Source organism: Nelumbo nucifera, chromosome 2, assembly GCF_055504915.1.
Source record: "Nelumbo nucifera cultivar China Antique chromosome 2, China Antique-T2T, whole genome shotgun sequence".
Classification (NCBI taxonomy): domain Eukaryota; kingdom Viridiplantae; phylum Streptophyta; class Magnoliopsida; order Proteales; family Nelumbonaceae; genus Nelumbo; species Nelumbo nucifera.
The window spans coordinates 33,981,706-34,002,434 of NC_142650.1; the positions used below are offsets into that span (position 1 = coordinate 33,981,706).

At 40.8% G+C, this 20,729-nt stretch overlaps 1 protein-coding gene across 1 annotated transcript; it reads left to right on the plus strand.

Annotated features, from left to right (window-relative positions):
* The first annotated feature begins 17,533 nt into the window (after positions 1–17,533).
* On the plus strand, positions 17,534–20,729 carry LOC104603395 (putative folate-biopterin transporter 6). The gene is made up of 4 exons (XM_010267421.3): positions 17,534–18,348; positions 18,454–18,549; positions 19,660–19,833; positions 19,914–20,729. The coding sequence occupies exons 1-4, from the start codon at positions 17,659–17,661 to the stop codon at positions 20,514–20,516; spliced, it is 1,563 nt and encodes a 520-aa protein (XP_010265723.2). The 5' UTR covers positions 17,534–17,658; the 3' UTR covers positions 20,517–20,729.

Genomic DNA, 20,729 nt, shown 5'->3' on the forward strand with positions numbered 1-20,729 from the left:
ACTTGCAGACCAAATCGGTCAGGGATCCGGTTACCGGGTCGAATGGTCCGACCATTCAAACCAAACGGTCAACCTGTTCTAACAAAAAAATAAAAAACGGTCAGAACTTTTTGAATGATTAAACGCCCAGGTCAGCAGTTTGCTGACCAAAATCAATGGTTTTTGAAGAAAACTTGGTTTTGGGGAAAAATGGAACCGGTCACCTGATTGGTTCCCTGTTTTTCCGGTCTGATCCAATTTCGAAAACCATATTTGACACTAGAAAGTTGTTATGACTACATATTGACAACAAACTTAGATTCATTTTGACTTATTAGGATCTTGGTTGCAGTGGGAACTGTTTAGCTTAACCTTCAGGAAATCAATAGTTGTTGATAAAAAAAAAACATTATAAATTCCAAAAACAATTTCAACAGGTTAAATCAATCAAGACAATTCTGTGTTAACTTCCTCGCAAATCTTTCACATGAGGTTAAAGAGAAAGTCAGTATGGATAGGGTGAGAATTCTAAACGTTAGAATAATCTTATTTTACTATAAAAAAAAAAAAAATCCAAGGGTCAGAATACTAAGCTTAGAGAGCATACTAAAACGTCAGTTGCAAGTAGGGAACAAGTTGAATGGAAAGAGAATGAGAGAATATTTCGTAGTTTAAAAGATTACATACCAAATTAACTATAAAAGATAGAGCTTTTGGTCCACACATGGTGGTTCATTACTAGATCCCCAAAAAGAAAAATGTATACAGGTAGGTGGTTGCAGTGTTCTTATCAAGAAGACTTTAAACCTAAGAGATCTTAATTTTTCTTATATTGGAAATGTAATGTCATAAAATGCAACCAATAGTTTTGAAAAGTGAAAAAGGTGTTTTGGTCAGTCCAATGGGACATGATACAACCTTGGTTGTTGTTGAAACCTCTGATGATGAACCTTTAAATTTCTTTCACTTTCACTTTTTATTTCGTTTCAAAACAAAACCTTAGGTCTGTTTAATTTTAATTCTATGAGCTCAAATCAGCCCCCGACAACTTCCCCCGTCGTGAATTGGAAATATCTCTCGATGATGATATCATCATTTTTGATATTATTATCGGGAAATGTTTTCAATACATGGTGAAAATGTATTGTGGGACGTTGTGGTAGGAGGGCAATCTTGTGGAGGGCTGATTTGATCTCTAATTCTATACAGTAATACTAAGGATTAATCTATCATCACATTGCAAATGACCTCTTAGGTCCGGTGTGGCTCTCGTACTATGAACTTACTTTCAATCTCTAGAGTCCTGTCCTCTACATGGATTTATCACAATGTCTTTGGTCTCAAATGGACCCAAAAGTAGAAGAAAATTGTCCAATTAACTTGAAAAATGTATTTTCACAACTGCAGCTAGCTCTCAAACTTATAACTTTCTTATATATAGATAATTTAATTCATTGTTTTCCTTTTTTTCTTAGCTTTTTTTCAACAAATAAGAACCAGAGTGTATCCAGAAAAGGAAGACACAATTTCAGAATTTATTTCCATTGTGGAGGAGGTGGCAAAGAATATTGATCTATGCTTAAGGAATGGATCCTTTGTGGTTAAAGGATGCATACATGCCACCACGAGATAAAAGAGACATATATATGAACTGTGGTTGCCCACCGTAGGGCTTGGCCTAGTCGGTGCAATTCAACATTATATCTAATCGCCTGATTTTACTCTGCAATACTAAAATCTAGGCTATTATATTGAACATAACAGCATATCTCTTGTTGGCGAAGTCTCTCTATTTGGATTGATTTTATCTTCATCACCTGTTAAATTTCTTATTAACCTCTTGATAGTGTTTGATTATATTTTGCCATTCTTTTCCCAAAATCCTTCATTGGTTCACACAGATAATATTAGCCATGTTGAGATAAAATCCCCATGAAACCCTAAATTATGATACAAGTGATATTGTTGGAAAGGTACTTAACTTTTCTATGTCCATGGTACCATAAACAAGAGAGATCATTCACCATCTGCTGCAGAAATATTTTAATTGATCGAAAGTCATTTTCAGTGATATATAAAGCTTAATGTATATATAGCCGACAGATACAACCCCAGCTTTATCAAATATTCAAAGACTAGCTGATTGACCTAGAATTATTGTCTAAGTTGAATGGCTTTTCACCTTTAATTCAAGAGTTGGGAGTACAAATAGAAAACACATTTTGATTTCTTTCAAACACTGCAGATTCACAGAAGCCGAATCATACCATTAAGACCCATAAGAATTGGTTGTTCACAACTGACCACATGCTATTCACTTTATAAAGAAATTGAAGATCTACTACACTAGTTCCTGTAATAATCTCGAAGTTCCTGTGAATCCAAGAGATATACCTGCAATTGAATGAAGCTCTTGGATTTACAGTTCCTCCATGGAAGTTCTCATGCTAATAAACCCAACTTCTCAGGCAATGACTTGGATGCCCAACGGAAAAATCCAAAGCTTCAAGGACAAAAAAAAAAAAAAATTGCCTAGTGGTGAAGAGGACCAGCTAGGAGGACAATTGTGCCTTTTAAGGTTGCCTACATACCAAAAAGGGATCAAAATTTCATGTAGTTCAGAGCAAATTTTGAGTAATTTATGATGTATCTAAAAGTATTGGTAGATAGTTTAGACTCGTATCCAGGAGCAAATTTTTTGTTTTTTAAGAAGTTAAATAATTTATACTCGTATTCAGAAATCTTATAAACAGTTTATGCTCGTATTTAGGAGTAGTATTTGAGTAATTTACAATGTATCCGAAAGCACCAATAGATAATTTAGGCTCGTATCTAGGAACAATTGTGAAGAATTTTCATAATTTACAAAAACAATATTATCATCATTTTTAACTTGTTCTTTTTCAACTTTGATTTAGGAACTCGATTGGTGAACACCAATGTTTGTCGATTGATTGTCAAAGCATCAACTAAATTTATATCAAGAGTAGTTTTGCACTTCATGCAAAAAGGGATAGAATTGCAAGGGTCATCACTTCCTTTTTCCACCTCCTAGTGATTGTCCACTTGCTTTCTTTATTTGTTTCTCTCCATGTCCAATCTTCCTTTTTTTCTGAATATAGTTGAGTTGATGTTGATTGCCCCAATCTATCAAACATCAAACTGCGAGATGTCGGCATTCCTAGCCTATCAAATGCCGATACACATTGCTTATTATCTTTTCGGGCTTATCATCAACAACTTCAATTGTAATGTGCTCCACACTTGCCTTTCTACTTAAAACATGCATGGATTTCTTTGATTGATGAGATTGTACAAAGATCTCCCTATGGATGACCTGTGTGAAAGATATAACTTGATTGTCTATTCTGAACCTTTTTCTTCTAAGGGGTTTCCTTAGTTTTACTTGTTGCTTCATTTGTCTTGATCTCAAATCAGAGGTAATGGGTAAACGCTTAACATGATGTTTACATCGAGAAATCGTAGCCCACTAGTCATCTTCTAACAATGTCATCTCTTATTCAAACAAAATAACTTATTTAGAATAAAAGACTTGATCTTGTGCTTTATTTAATGATATTTCAGACTTAAAATCACAAACAATAAGGTCAAAAGATCCAACAGAAATTTCATGTGTTGAATGTTTTGCCCCATAGCTTTCTTAAGTGGGGGTGGAGTTTTACAAGGGCTAGAGAGAGATGTAGAATTGAAGGATTCAAATGCAACAGTAGTGACATTTTTAGTAACAATGCCATTGCTTAAGTCTAAATCAATTGACCCTTCTTTGCCAATTGCATGATTTTATCTTTGAGAATGAAACATTTCTCAACCAGATGACTGATTATTCAATGGTATTGATAATATTTTGATGTGTTGAATGTTTTCCCCATAGCTTTCTTAAGTGGGGGTGGAGTTTTACAAGGGCTAGAGAGAGATGTCGAATTGAAGGACCCGAATGCAATAGTAGTGACATTTGTAGTAGCAACGTCATTGCTTAAGTCTAAGTCAATCAATTAACCCTTCTTTCCCAATTGCATGATTTTATCTTTGAGAATGAAACATTTCTCAACCAGATGACTGATTATTTGATGGTATTGACAGTATTTTGATGATCTATCCAACCTTCCTCTTTAGGGTGCTTGCAATCAGGGAGCTCTATGAGCCTTTGAGCTAAGAGAGTTTCCCCCATAACATATAAGTGTTCGTTCCACTTCTACCATTCCTTATCCCAAAAATCACTGTTGCCTGCTGTTGGAGAGTTTCTCCCTCATGGTCACCGTTTTTCTATCACCAGTGGGCAACGATGATACTCTCACTTGCTATCGCTGCTCTGCCTAGTGACTGCCTTTGTTAATATATATATTTTTCATCCATTGAAACAGTAAGGAGGAGTCGAAGAGGGTAAAATCACACCATTTTTCTTTTTCCTAGGGTTTCTTCTTCTACATTTATAATTGTTGTTAATCCCTTTTTTATTACGTTCTCACCACTTGTAAAATGAATTATGTGATTTGTTTTGTATTGAAAATGATTATTTCACAAAATCACTGTTTATCAATTGCCATTTGCATCATTTTGCTAGATAAATTGCTGAATGGAGGGATGTTGTTTCTATTGATTTTAAATTATAATTAACACCATTACATTCTTTAGGGTTTTATTAATTTTGTTAGAGAGGTCTACATTCATTTTCATATTCTGAGAAAAATTTTATTTGAAAATTCTTGAGATACATACCGATGTAATTGCTTTTTGTTTTCTTGTTGTTATTCTTTTGAAAATTCTTGTTTCATGGATTATCACTCTTATCTGCAATGAAATAGATCATCAGAAATCATTGTGGTTCCCCCACCAAAATTTCTTTGCCTTGTTAGCCCCCATGATCTTCTCTGTTTGATGTTTAATAAAATTCCAGCTGTCAATCCCAATGAAAAGTTACATGAAACATCAAGGGAAAGTAAAACTCTTCAGGCCTTAACCTAAACTGGGTTGCTTCAAAGTGCCGAACAGACATCAAATTAGGGTCCTGATTCATGTTCTAAGCTTCAAATTTTGGTTGCATTAAGTTTCAATTCTATCCGTAATTTTAGCCAAAATTTTATGCATTGGTTGTTCCTTTTCTCATATTTAGATAGGTTTAAAGTATATCCTCCCATATTCGAATAAAACACAAGCCAACTACAATGTCTCTTGGACTCAAAACTATCTCTGTAATGAGTCAGGACATATACCATATTTATGTTTAGATCATCTATGTGATTTCCTGAGTCACACTCCTTGAATCATTGGCTAGATTCAACCTTCACTTTTGCCTTATCTATGGCATAGAAAGAGTGTAGTAGGCTGTTATGCTTGTTTTGAAACAGATGGTGGTTATCAACAAAATTATTGTAAGCAGTTTTCACTACTTTATGAAGTAAAATTACGCATTTTGAAATGCCAATATAATATTAGACAATTTTTAACAATTCCTAACTTTTTTTAGTAACGACTACTTATCCTATCCATCTCTAACTTTCTGCAAATAAGCGTAAGCGTCAGAGCTCTTACTTCTAATTAGTATATCATTTGCTGAAGAGTTACTTTTATTTCAACTGTTGCCTTCCCTCGTCATTTCTGACCCTGTATAATATGCATTAAAATGAAGGGATTTATGTTTCAGGGAGGAGCCATTCATCAACTCAACTCAGAATTTGGGTCTTTTTGATACCAAGTTTGACATGAGTTTGGACTCAATAAAAATTCTCTCTCAGATTTGGATAATTTCATTAATAAATCCCAAGAATCCAACGCACTCTTTGGAACTAAGGCTTTTGTATAAAATATGACCTTTCCAAATATACTGTTGGTTTGCTAGTTGCTAACTTGATTAAGATTAATTTAGAAAGAAGGTTATGGAATCAAAACATACACTTTACTTTAGTCGTTCTGTGAATCAGGCCATGGCTTGGATCTGCTTAGTCAAATATGGATATTAATGATACATCTGTTTGATCAATGGATTTGAGTCCAGATGCACTCAATTTTTTTTGATAGAAACCAGATCTGATAATCTTACCATAAAGATAGATGTATTTTACATATTTTTTTAGTAGATCTGATTCAATAACCGTATTTTTACTTTATTTGTTAAGAGTTTGTGATGTCTTAATCCAGTTTGAAATTTGATTAGTCGAGTTCAAGTTGGATACTGATATCATAGATATGTAATTGGGTAGCATAATCTTTTCTTATCTGTTCTTGTTGCGTTTTTTTCCTAATTTATTATGTTGAGATATTTTGAGATTTGGTTCTTTGAATGAAGGTAAGTGATGATTGTTAAGGAAGGAGAATAATTCAACAAATCATATCAAAGTGTTAAAGGATTATGTGAAATTGGAACTATTTTGTTACAGAATATCAAAACTTTTAAGGGCTTTACTAAAACCAAATTGTGTATGAAACAATACTTATAGAACTGCAAATTTGGAAGAGCTGCTACTGTGAGACTAATATTTGTCTGTTACTTGTTGCAGATTTATGGGTCAGTGACCATGGGCATCCTTTCTCTAGCAGTCTTCTTAGTGGTTGTTTACATAACTTAACATGGGACTTCTCATCTGAAGTACTTATTATTTTTATCATTTGCACCATAATGGGTCTGTTTGTTAAACAATTGAGCAGCCATTGTTAATTGTTTTATTATCTATCATTTTTTGGACTGGTTATGTTATTGAGACAAAAAGTCAAAAAAACATGGATTTGGGCCGAAAGGATAAAATTGGCAAGAGGTGAAAAATACCAATTTACCCAGGAAAGTGGATGTTGCAAAAGAACATGGGAAAGTAAAGAATCTCATTTACCTAGGTAAATTAAACAGAAAAAGAACATGGGTAATTTCACTTACCTAGGTAACTGCATTTACCCAAGTAAATGTTTTAAAAAAACAAATGGAGCTTAAAACTAAGGGAAGGGAGGTATTTTCACCCTTTTTCAAAATGTTTGGAAAGGTTTTTGCAGGGAGAAAATGAAAGGTTCATATGATTGTTAGAAAATTCAAAGGAGGATTTTATAATTTTCCTTTTATTTTTAAAACAAAAATAACTTCCACATCAGCAAATATTGACAAAGACCCTTCAAGGGTTTTTCTTTTTTTTTTGACGTAATAGTTCTTTTTGTTTTACAAACCAAAACGATACACATTTGTGAACACCCCTAAGAATACTATCTCAAAATTTTCATTTCAGGTTCCATTTGGAAAGAGTACAAATACAAATACGTAGAATGAAAAATCTTATATTTTATATTATTTTGTCTTATATTTTATATTATTTTGTATGTATTTATACCGTACATATTTGTATTTGTACTCTTTCCAAATGGAGCCTAAAAAAATAAAACCAAATGACTTGATGGGCCTTAGCTCTTACGTGAGGCCCATGAAAACAATCATGAAAACAAAAATACCCCCGTATGGTTTGATTTTAGACTTCTGAAGAACTAAACATGGCCCATGTTAGAGGATCAATGAATTTCTGCTTCTTTTGTCATCTTTGCAAGTCCGTTGACATTATGGCATCTCAAGTTGTTTCCATTAGATGACGAGATTTCAATCAAATCAACTGTAAAAATCTCCAATCCATGACAACCACTGCTCATGGGTTTCTTAGCCAACATTCTTGGCTTTCATGTTTGGGTGGTTTTTCAGGAATGCAGACCCCACTTGAGAAAGCATCATCTTGTTACCCTTAGAAAAGAAAGAATGTTTTATAGCATTCTCAAAACTTGAAAACGAAATCACAAGGAAAAAACATATTGAGAAAATTTTTTGAGTGATTACGGCTTTTACGCGGAACCACTCATTTGGTTACGATCAGCTGCATCTACATGATTAATTATCAAATTATTAGGAAGCGATGCAAATAAGTGTGAATACAAATATAAATTGCATTAATTTTGCATTGATAAATTTACCTTCTTACCAAACAAAGTTTTAGCTGTAGTGGATGCAAAAATGAATTTCAATAAAGCATATGTTTTTTTTTATCAAAAGCTCACTTGAGTATGAATTTACTTATTTTTTATTGATGTACTTTTACATCTTATTATCAATGTAAATATGCATTAATCTGCCTTTTGTCAATGCAAATTTACTTCTTTTTTTATTGATGTATTCCGATGTAACGTTTTCTGGTCACGTATCATTTTTTGGCTAAGTACCTCGTCATCTCGTCTGCTCCCAAGTGGCCTATGACTCAGGGGCCAAAGTGGAGCTCCCTAGCGTAGCGCAACCCTGCTGCTCCCTGCTGGAGATGATCTGGCTACCAACAGCGATGAGAACTGAACTGGCTACTCCCTGCTGGCGATGATCTGCTCATCTTTGTAGGCAGCGGGAACTGAGGGACCTGCACGAACTGAATTAGAGAACCCGGGGGTGTTTACCCGGAAAGGTCACTCCGACGGCTAAGTCAACACTTAGTAACGAGCTGAAAATGATATTAGAGAATGGGAGAGCTAGAGAGCAGGGGTTACCATCCCTTCATTTTGCCTTCGGAGGGTGAGGCCTTTATATATTGGAGTCCTTGTGGGTTTGGTGGGGCAGTTCCTGGATTCCCACTGTGACGGGACCTGCTTTCGTGTTAGGGGGGAAAAAGCCACCAACCGGTAAGGTTGCCCATTTCCGCCTGACTCAGGGAGTGGGTGAGCTAATATAGTCGTTACAAGTCACAATCCCGTAAAATGCGGGGTACAGTGGTGAGCTCCTCGGGGTTGTCACACGGTGGTTGGTCTGACTAGGAGGCGAGCTGCCTGTGAAGTGTTGCATGATGGCTAGTTGCCTAGTGGCGAGCTACTTGTGAGTGCTGCATGGTGGCGAACTGCTTAGTGGCGAACTGCCTGTGATGAGCTGCCTGTGGAGTGTTTCATGATGGCGAGTTACCTGTGGCGAGCTGCTTGAGGTGAGCTTGAGCTGTCTAGCTGTCAAGAGGCTACACTTAATTGACATGAGGTGCTAGGTTGTCACGGGGGTAATCGTTGGGGCCCCGTGCGGCACTCGAAATGGGCGAGTAAGCCTACGAAACAAAGCAAACACACACACAAAGGCAACAAGAAGGCACACGAATTAGCAAAAGGCTACTTGTATTGCATTAATCAGTGGTAAGCACAAGCACACAGTACAGTGTCGAGGGGATCTCGTGCTTAACCTTTACACGCTTATGAGCTCACTCGACTACCTACGTCCCCTCAAAGAGTACGTTAAGCTTTTGGGGGAGTGACAATAGGAAACATCAAAATGATGGAAAAGCATACTAAGTAATTACAATAACGCCATTGGCAGTCCCCCTTACAAAATACAAGCAAAGCCCACCCATAACACACATGTTGACACCATGAAGGCATGCGGTTGGCACTCGGATGGCTCACTGTAGGTGCTTGATGGCGCGACGAAGGAGTCACCTGTGACATTCTCCCCCACTCAATTCGATCTACGTCCTCGGAGATCGGCTTCGGCTGGTCCCTTAGAGTCACTGTTGCGGAAGGAGGGTTCTTCTGCTGCTCCCCGAACCGGCTGTCGTCCAAGGCCGAGGTGTATATTTTGGTGGCATGGTCGGGTTGGCTCATTCTGTTGGGGTTTCCTATGGCTAAGTCCTTTCCTGGCAGTCTCAAGGTATGTTAGTGGCTGGTTCTGTTTGGCTAAGGGGTAGGTTTGGGCCAGGTAAGGATCAAAATGGTGTTTTGGATTATTAAGGTGTGGATTCCCATGCATTTTTCCCCAAGGGTAACTCACCGGGCTACTATGGGAACTAGCCTTAGGGATGATGTGAATGTGGTCCCTAGATGGCTTGGGTGGCACTCGCTCTCCCCGGTGGTTGTGGTAGTAGATGTGGGCAAGGTTTGACACGGCCTTGGGTCTTCTTCTGTTGGGCCCACCAGTTGCGGGCACTTGCGGCTTCTGCTGCGAAGTTGACTTCCGCTGATGTGGTCGGCGTTAAAGCTGATGCTGCTGCTGGTGTTGACTTGGGCGCTGGCATTGGTGTTGGCGCTGAGAATGGAACTGTCTTGGGGGTGACTTCTTCCTGGTGACGACTTCCCAACCAGTTCCAGTGTCGATGTGAGATACTTGACAGGGGTTCTTCCTTGTTGACAGAGAGCTGTCTTCATGGTTGATAGTTTCTTGGTACAACTGCAAGGCTGAAAGCTGCTTCCCAAGTATCTGCAAGGCTGATGAGACAGGAACCATGCAAGGGGAGTGTTCGTCCAGAATAAGCAAACTGTTGATGTGTGGCATAAGTGTTGCTTCCGCCTGCTTGAGGAACTCCACTCCAAGAACCACCTGAAAATCATCCAAGGGAACCACAAATAGATTGATGGGTCCTTTCCATGGTCCAACTCGGAGTTCTACTCCACGGGCCGTGCCCTCTACTGCTTTGGCCTCGGAGTTGACAGCCTTGACCCACCCAGTTTGTTTGGTGGTGGTCAAGCCGAGTCGCTTTGCCTCCGCAAGCGAAATGAAGTTGTGGGTGGCCCTAGTGTCCACCAAGGCTTGGGTCGGCCTCCCGCCGAGGGTGATGTCTACATAACTCAGCCCCTTGTGGGCTTTGGTGGGCCGCTTTGATGTGGCCTCTTTCTTGACCATGGCATTGATGAGTTGGAGGGCGCCTACTCTTGGCGCCACTGTGGGTTTCTCCTCATCGCTCTCTTCACTATCGCTGAGTTTGGCGATAAGGGCAGTTATTTTCTTCCGGGTTGGACAATCACTCGTCCAATGCTTCCCGTTGCAAAGGTAACACAGCGCAGGAGGAGGTCTCCTAGTGGATTGGTGGCCCTGGTAGCTCGGGCCTCCTTGTGGCTTCTTCCCTTGTTGGTAATTGTAGGGCTTGTTCGCGGGCACTGGCTTCTCCTTTGTAGGGGTTGATTGTGGATCTCCCCCACTCAAACTCATGGTACCTGGGCTGGATGGTCTTTGCACATCTTCCTTAGGTGTTCTTAGATCAACAAGCTGTTCAGCTATGGCCATGGCGGTGGCGAGGTCCTCAACCCCACGTCGCTGGAGCTCGAGCTCAGCCCATGTTCTGAGACCGTCCATAAAATTGAACAGAAAATCCTTGTCTGACATGTCAGTGATCTCCAGCGTCAAGGCCGAAAACTCCTTGACATAGTCATGTAGTGATTATTGATGTTTGAGATTCTTCATTCTTCGGCACGCCAAGTACTCCACATTTTTTGGGTAGAACTACCGCTTGATCTCACGCTTGAATCCAACCCAAGTGTCGATGGTACGGGTTCCACGTTCAATGTCTTGGCAACACCTACGCCACCATAACATCGCGATATCAGTCAAATACATAGCAGCTGTATGTACCTGAGTTTGGTTGTCAATGATGCCGGTGGCAGAGAAATATTGCTCCAATTGCCACAAGAAGTTGTCAAGCTCCCTAGCATCCCGAGCACCCGAGTAAGGTGTTGGCTCTCGGATCTTGATGTTCATGGAAGCTAGGGTGGAGGGAGTGCTTGGTGTGTTGGCCACTACCCTCTTTAGGAGAGTCATCTCATCTCTCATCTCATCTAATTGCGCTTGGAATCTGTCTAGCAAGCCCTGTAGGCTGCTTTGGGAAGGCCCAGCTCTTGAATTCTGTATGGTGGTGTGCATGTCTTTGAAGGCGCCATTGAAACGTCCTTCTAGTTCCACCACTGCATTCTCAACCGTCTCTAGGTTGAGGTGGAGTTCATCAACCCGATCTCGGGTTTCTCCCACTGTCACCTCGCAACATAGGAGGCGCATGTCCACGGTAGCTAGTTGGTCGAGTGATTTGTCGTGCTTGCTAGCTTTGGTTGTACGCCCCTTTGGGGCTTGTGTCTTGGTAGGTTCATCAAGTGGAGCTTCATCAGTGTCATGGGCTTGAATTTGCCCATGTGGTGTGTCATCGGAAATGCCCCGATTGCTCTTCATTGGGTTGATGTAGGGACGAAGACAATGTCCAGAGTGTTTGTAGGAGCACCTGCTCTGATACCAACTGTCATGGGGGTAATCATTGGGGCCACGTGCGACACTCGAAATGGGCGAGTAAGCCTACGAAACAAAGCAAACACACACACAAAGGCAACAAGAAGGCACACGAATTAGCAAAAGGCTACTTGTATTGCATTAATCAGTGGTAAGCACAAGCACACAGTATAGTGTCGAGGGGATCTCGTGCTTAACCTTTACACGCTTATGAGCTCACTCGACTACCTACCTCCCCTCAAAGAGTACGTTAAGCTTTTGGGGGAGTGACAATAGGAAACATCAAAATGATGGAAAAGCATACTAAGTAATTACAATAACGCCATTGGCGGTCCCCCTTACAAAATACAAGCAAAGCCCACCCATGACACACATGTTGACACCATGAAGGCACGCGGTTGGCACTCAGATAGCTCACTGTAGGTGCTTGATGGCGCGACGAAGGAGTCACCTGTGACATTCTCCCCCACTCAATTCGATCTGCGTCCTCGGAGATCGGCTTCGGCTGGTCCCTTAGAGTCACTGTTGCAGAAGGAGGGTTCTTCTGCTGCTCCCCGAACCGGCTATCGTCCAAGGGCGAGGTGTATATTTTGGTGGCATGGTCGGGTTGGCTCATTCTGTTGGGGTTTCCTATGGCTAAGTCCTTTCCTGGCAGCCTCAAGGTATGTTAGTGGCTGGTTTTGTTTGGCTAAGGGGTAGGTTTGGGCCAGGTAAGGATCAAAATGGTGTTTTGGATTACTAAGGGAATAGATTTCTCCTTTTGGCCCGTAATTCGACAAGCTCGTAAGCACTGATTCAGTTCCTTAGGTTCTGGGAATGATTCGCAGTCCACTCATGAACTTTGCCCATGCTGAAAAAGCGACTGGGTCTTAATTGCCCATGCCGAGGAGGCGAATGGGACTTATGAAGTGCCGAGCAGCCTATGAGGTGCCGGGTTGACCAGGTGCCGAGCTCTCTGCCAGTTCGGTACTTTAGCCCATAGATTCTAGGAGCGACTTGTAGTCCACTCTCCTTTACTTTTTTCGTGTTGACAAGGCGGCTGGGTCTTGTGCAGTATTGTGGCCCTTAGGCTTTGGGAGCGTCTCGTAGTCCACTCCTAGACTTTGCCCATGCCAAAGAGACGGTTAGGTCTTAGGCGGTAGTATAAGTTTTAGGCTTTGGGGAGTGACTCATAGTCCACTCCTGAACTTTGCCCATGCCGAAGAGGCGACTAGGTCTTATGAGGTATCAAACTGCTTGCGAGGTGCTGGGCTGAGCAGGTGCCAAGCTGCCTGTGAGGTGCTGGGCTGATCAGGTGCGAGCTGCCTATGAGGTGCTGGGCTGCTCAGGTGCCGAGCTGCCTGTGAGCTGCTGAGTTGATCAGGTGCCGAGCTACCTGTGAGGTGTTGGGCTGATCAGGTGTCGAGCTGCTAGTGAGGTGTTGGGCTGATCAGGTACCAAGCTGCCTGTGAGGTGCTAAGCTGCCTGTGAGGTGTTGGGCTGATCAGGTGCCGAGCTGCCTGTGAGGTGCTGGGCTGATCAGGTGCCGAGCTGCTTTTGAGGTGCTGGGTTGATCAGGTGTTGGGCTGCCTGTGAGGTCGGTATTTTAGCCCTTAAGGTCTGGGAGCGACTTGTAGTCCACTCCTGAACTTTGCCCATGCCGACGAGGCGACTGGGTCTTGTGCAGTAGTACAACCTTTAGGCTTTGGGAGCGACTCATAGTCCACTCTTGAACTTTGCCCATGCCGAAGAGGTGAATGGGTCTTATTCATTAGCACAACCCTTAGGCTTTGGGAGTGACTCATAGTCCGTTCCTGAACTTTGCCCATGCCGAGGAGGCGAATGGGTCTTGTGTAGTAGTACAACCCTTAGGCTTTGGGAGCGACTCATATTCCACTCCTAAACTTTGCCCATGCCGAAGAGGTGAATGAGTCTTAAGCGATGAGGAAGTCTTTTATCAGTTCGTCAGTTCATGCCTGGGCCAGGCTGCCAGGTCGGCGCCCGTGCCAGGTCGTGCTAGGTCAGCGCATGTGCAAGGCTGCCAAGCCGCGCGCGGGCTGCACCCGGACGCCAGGTGGGCGCCTTAGAGCTATGAAGCGAGAGCTTCAATTTCTAAAAAGGTGAGGACTTAGCTTTCTAGGAGAAGATGACAGCTTTTTGTAAGATAAGAACTTAGCTTTTGTAGGACGAGAACTTAGCTTTTTGTAGCGTGTTCCCATAGACGACGCCAATTGATGTAACGTTTTCTGGTCACGTATAATTTTTTGGCTAAGTACCTTGTCATCTCGTCTGCTCCCAAGTGGCCTATGACTTAGGGGCCGAAGCGGAGCTCCCTAGCGTAGTGCAACCCTGCTGCTCCCTACTAGAGATGATCTGGCTACTAGCAGCGATGGGAACTGAACTGGCTACTCCCTGTTGGCGATGATATGCTCATCTTTGTAGACGGCGAGAACTGAGGGACCTGCATGAACTGAATCAGAGAACCTTGGGGTGCTTACCCGGCGAGGTCACTCCTACAGTTAAGTCAACACTTAGTAGCGAGCTAAAAATGATATTAGAGAATGGGAGAGCTAAAGAGCAGGGGTTACCATCCATTCTTTTTGCCTTCGGGGGGGTGGGGCCTTTATATACTGGAGTCCTCGCGGGTTTGGTGGAGCAGTTCTTGGATTTCCACTGTGACGGGACTTGCTTTCGTGTTAGGTGGGGATAAAGCCACCAACCGGTAATGTTGCCCATTTTCGCCTGACTCGGGGAGTGAGTGAGCTAATATAGCCGTTACAAGTCACAATCCTGTAAAATGCGGGGTACGGTGGTGAGCTCCTTGGGGTTGTCACATGGTGGTCGATCTGACTAGGAGGCAAGCCGCTTGTGAAGTGTTGCATGATGGCGAGCTGCCTAGTGGCGAGCTACCTGTGAGTGTTGCATGGTGGCGAGCTGCCTATGGCGTGTTGCATGATGGCGAGCTACCTGTGGCGAGCTGCCTGAGGCGAGTTCAAACTGTCTAGCTGTCAAGAGACTGCACTTAATTGGCATGAGGTACCAGGTATCATAATGTCATTGAAGAGCTAAATCCACCCTCATCATATTCAATTTGGAAAAAATATAAATACAAATATATACAATACACATACATACAAAATAACACAAAATACAAAGTTTTGCATTTATACTCCTACCAAACTGAGCATAAAATACAAAACCAAACGACTTTATAAGCCTTAACTCTTAGGTGATGGCCCCTTGATGGATACCCTAAAGTTTGATTATGGACTTCTGAAAAACTGAACATGGCCCATGTTAGAAGGTCAACGAAAATTTCTGCTTCTTTTGTCATCCTTGCAAGTCTGTTGACATTATGGCATCTCGAGTTGTTTCCATTAGACCACGGGATTTCAATCAAATCAGCTGTAGAAACCTCCAATCCATGACAACCACTGCTCATGGGTTTCTAGCCAACATTCTAGTTTTCCATGTTTGGGTGGTTTTCCAGGAATGCAGGCCCCACTTGAGAAAGCTTCTACTTGTTACCCTTAGAAAACAAAGAATATTTTATATCATTCCCAAATTTTGAACGGAAAGGTAAAGCAAAAGCATACTAAGAAAAATTTTCAAGTGATTCCAGCTTTTACGTGGAATCACTCAATGGGGCTGTAATTCGATCGGATCAGCTGCATCTACATGATTAATCATCAAACTTTACTAAAAAAAAGCTGTGTTTGATTTGAAGGAAAAAGTAAGGAAAAGAAAAGGAAGATAGAAAAATTTTTACAAAACTTATATAGGTTTTCCTAATTTTTCCTTCTTTTCCCTATGCCTTTTCCTTCAAACCAAACATAGCCTAGATCCATATTTGCATTCAATTATCATGCTGCATTTTGGATTTGATTTGAATTTTATTATGTTAAAATGTTTAAAAAATAATTATCTTTAACTATAATAATAATAATAATAATTCCATCGGTTTTGATTAGTGATTTGATACAAGATTTAACATTCAAATTCAGGATAATCAGATTCAGAGACCATTAACAGCCTTGCGATTCATGTTGGAAAACAAGCTGTAAAGCTTAGTTTCCCTATCAATGTCTTGAGTTTCCTAAATTCCAAGAATCCAGATTCAGTCCTTGCAAAAGTTGTCCTCATACCTTTAACACAACACTTGCAACCCTGCATTGGGAGCATATTCCCATGAATATATATATATATATATATGGAAATGTTTTAAATGCATGGTTGTAACTGATGTGAGGACAATGCGAAGACAAATGTTGTAATGACTGAATCTGGTCTACTTGAACCAATCGAATGGCGGATCAGTTGGTACCATGGTTTTTAAAATTGGACTGGACCGAATGGTCGGATTAGTTGACCCAAAAATCATTCAGACAATAGGTTTCATTTCACCCTAAAACCATTCTTAGATCAAAACCTATTGACTTAATCAACAATCGGCTGGGTCATAATTGAACTGTTGACCCATTGATCCATACAACAGTTTTTGGCCTTTTTAATTTTAATTATTTTTTAAACTAAATCAGATCATCCGTTCAAACTGGATGATTGAACCATATGACCTAAAAACCGATGGCCAAAATGGTTATCTGATCCAATTTTTAAAACATTAATTGATACGTTAGCTCTATAATCTCAATTCCCAACTTATATGCGGAATCAAGTCCCGCTATTACCACCCCAACCCCAATTATTAGAGAATGGAAACCATTGCAGTAAACAAATGGGAACCACATATGGATAAAGTTTTATGTATTTGTAGGACCATAGTACCTTGCTGCTGGTGGCACAGCCGACGCGTTTTGTCAACGCGCAATTTCAGAGAGAGAGAGAGAGAGCGCTAAGGTCCATGAAACCCTTGAAGGAGGAGGAATTAGGATATCTAATTTCCTTTAGTCAAATGATTGACCTGATTCGCTGGTTCCAGGCTTCCAGCCATTCAGAAGTCAGAGTTTCTCCTTGGGACCCGTGGAATAATAGGTTGACATTCTCCTAATAATTGCATCTTATTATGAAATAAAAGTTATATGTATGATATGTGGTACCGGTTCGGCATTTTCTGGTCTGGCCGGTAAACCAGGAACCACCAGCGCTGGTCGATCGGGTAGGTTCAGTCACAAAACCAATTGATCTAGGTTAACCCATCATTTGATATGAACTTGATGACTCAGGCAGTGTATTAGATGTGCAGCTTGGATTGAGCCAACTTGGCCCAACCCAACACACTTCGAAAAAATTAAGGTTCAATTTGGGAGGATTCGAATTGGGATTTTATTAAAATTTAAATGAATTCATATAAATTCTTTAAATCAGGTATCTAACTTGCACTCCTAGAAAAAATAAGGTTGTGTGGGTTAGGATTAAAAATATCGAATTGAAGGTCGGATTTAGGCAAGGGTTAGAGATCGGGTTAACAATGGACAAACCGGAATAACCGACCTGGCCACTTCTTTGGCTCAAAATTCTCTGATTTTTTCTATATTAATAAGCAAGATAAATAATTGCACTTTGTATTAAATATCTCAACTTGTCAAAAACCTAGGATAAATTGTTTTTTGTCCTCCTCGATTAAGGTGGAACTGAATTTATAAATGGAAAAATGAAAGCCATTTCCTTTGAATTGTGGAGCATTTCTCCAGATTTTCAAGTCAACTGCAATCCAGACTTCCATCGATTTTTATTGCTCATCTCTTGAATTCAATCAGATGAAGATGGGTTCCTCAGAGACCCAAGTTCTCGTTGAAAGTCTTCCCTCCGATTCCTCTGAAGAACAATTCCTAGCTTATGAAGATGAAAAGATCCAACATCTTGTGCCAGACACACGGCCAAGGCCGAGTTTTCTCTCCATCATCCAAGAGCCATTTTTATGGCTCCGGATGCTCTGCAAGCAACTAAACACAAGCTTCGTCTTCGGTGTATTTTTGGTGTATGGCTTCAGTCAAGGCTTCTCCTGGTCATTCTTCAGAGTTGTGTCAGATTATTATTGGAAGGATGTTCAGAAGGTCCAGCCTTCCGCAGTCCAATTATATATTGGGCTCTATTACATCCCTTGGGTGATGAAACCCATCTGGGGTCTTCTCACTGATGTCTTCCCGGTCAGAGGTTATCGGCGCCGGCCATACTTCATACTGGCCGGAGTTGTGGGCGTTGTTTCAGCTTTAACAATTTCTTTTCATGGAAATTTGTCAGCTTTGGTGGCGTTGGTTTGTCTGATTGGAATCACAGCGGGTGTGGCGATCGCCAACGTGACTATTGATGCATGCATTGCGAGGAACAGCATTGAGATGCCGTCCTTGGCACCGGATTTGCAGAGCCTTTGTGGGTTCTGCACTTCAGTGGGAGCCTTGATCGGTTACTCTACTAGTGGCATGTTTGTTCATCAGTTGGGCGCACAGGTGAGAGTTAATTTTAATTTTTTGCATACTATCTCTTTACTCATTTGATCCAATCTCTTTATTTTCTCTGAATCCTGAAAAGAGTGTCTGTGAGTTGTGTTGCAGGGGTCTCTGGGGCTCTTAGCGATCCCATCGGCACTGCTGGTTCTGCTTGGATTTGTGATATATGAGCTGAGGAGTAGTATGCGTTCTGAGAAGAAGGTCAGTTTTCCTTTCTCAATTCCTTCATCTTTGCCCTATGATTAATTACTTGGTTAATTAATATTTGGAATTCTTCCTTCATAGATACATGATTTGGAATTAGATCATTTTTCCTCAATAATTGATGGGTGGGGTCGCCTATCCTTGTATCTTTTGATCAATTTTCTTCCTGTCCCTAATTCCTTTATCTATTAAAATAGTAAAATACCCGTTTATGGCAGTTGAAGTGGATGAACTGAGTGACTTATTATTTGTCATTAATAAAATAATAAAATAATTAAATATTTGAGAACATGATAATTAATAACTTATCAATTAAAACACAAAGTAACAAATCATACAGTTCGGCCATTCTAGCTATTACCAAGTCTCCCCTAACAAGTAGCAGATAAAAAATCACCCAACCTTCATTTAAGATTTACACCCCAAATTAACCCTCAAACTTTTTGTTTATTAGTTATTATCAAGGGGGTGTTTTTTTTCTGGATTTTGAAAGGGGTGAAAGTTGGTCAATGGGATTTTGGTTTCCATTGACCAAGAATCCCATGTTTATTTTTCAGATTTATGTGGGGACCAGGGAAAGTTTATTTTTCTGGGTATCACTTACACGGGTAAGTGATGCCCATCTCTTAGGTGGGTAAATAACTTTCCCACCTAGGGGGAAAGTTGTTAACATTTGAACGGGACAAAAATGCCCCTTTTAATAATGGATTTTTATGGATAAAATGGTCATTACCTTATTTACCTAGGAAATAAAAGAACATGAGTAAATGAACTTACCCGGATTTACTGAAAATCGAACAGGGCCCAAAGATTGAAATATGGTAGAGTACCGTATGGGTGACTCCCCGATACATTTTTATATTTAATGTTTCGGGGTTTCACCTATTTCAGGGGGTAGACGGGCCTTAAATTGATACCTCAGAACCAGTTTGAAAGAACAAAGCCTGTATCATGAAGACTTAAACTTTGATTAATATTACATGTGTATTTTACCTCACCTTATCTTGTTCATGACCCAAAACTGCCTTGCCTGAAAGTGATAATGAGCTGAGCCAGCCCGGTAAAAGATTATGTATATAATGTTGCTTATGTATACATGGGTTGCAGGCTGCATTGGAGAAGGTTGGGGGAGCAATTAATGGCATGTACAGGACCATGAAGATTCCTCAAGTGTGGAAACCCTCTGTCTATATGTATCTATCTCTGGCCCTTAGCATAAGCACTCATGAAGGCCAGTTCTACTGGTACACCAACCCAAAAGCTGGCCCAGCATTCTCTCAGGTCTCTCTCTAACACAAATTCACATTTCCATATTCAGATAATGGAGATATTCTTACTTCACTTTGCCAAAAACAATGCAGGAGTTTGTTGGGATGATATATGCTATTGGTGCAATGGCTTCCATTGTAGGTGTCCTAATCTACCACAAGATTCTGAAGGATTACCCTTTCAGGACCCTAATCTTCTATGCCCAACTCCTCTATGCAGCCACCGGCATGCTCGATGTCATCTTTATTCTCAGGTGGAACTTAAAACTTGGGATCCCTGACTACTTCTTTGTAGTCTTGGAAGAGTGTGTGTCTAGAATTGTAAGCAGAATAAGATGGATGCCCATGATTGTGCTAAGTACCAAGCTTTGCCCTCTAGGCATCGAAGGAACCTTCTTCGCCCTACTGATGTGCATCGACAGCCTCGGTTCGCTCTCCTCCAAGTGGGGTGGAGGCATGATTCTTCAAATGTTTCATGTAACCAGAACAGATTTCACAAATCTTTGGTTGGTACTCTTCATCAGGAATATGCTGAGATTTGCAACATTGAGCTTCATTTTTCTTGTTCCTAAAGCTGACCAATCAGATATTTTGATACCATCTGACCTACTGATGAGGGCTCAGGCTGCCCCAACCCTGAACACAGAGGAGGAAGGCTTAAAACTTGTCTCCATGAATGAGAAATTCGAAGCTTAAGAAGCTAACTTACTAGAGTTCCATTAGAAATGTAAAATGGTATCATTTGTCAAAATTCAATTTTTGAAACCTGATCCGGTTCAGGCAATTAATCCAAATTGGATCAGATTATAATTGAATCAAATATGAATCCATCCCAATCCAAATGGATTCAACCTGGAAGCTAATAATATTTCAATATATGTATATATTTTTGTAAGGTTATACATATTT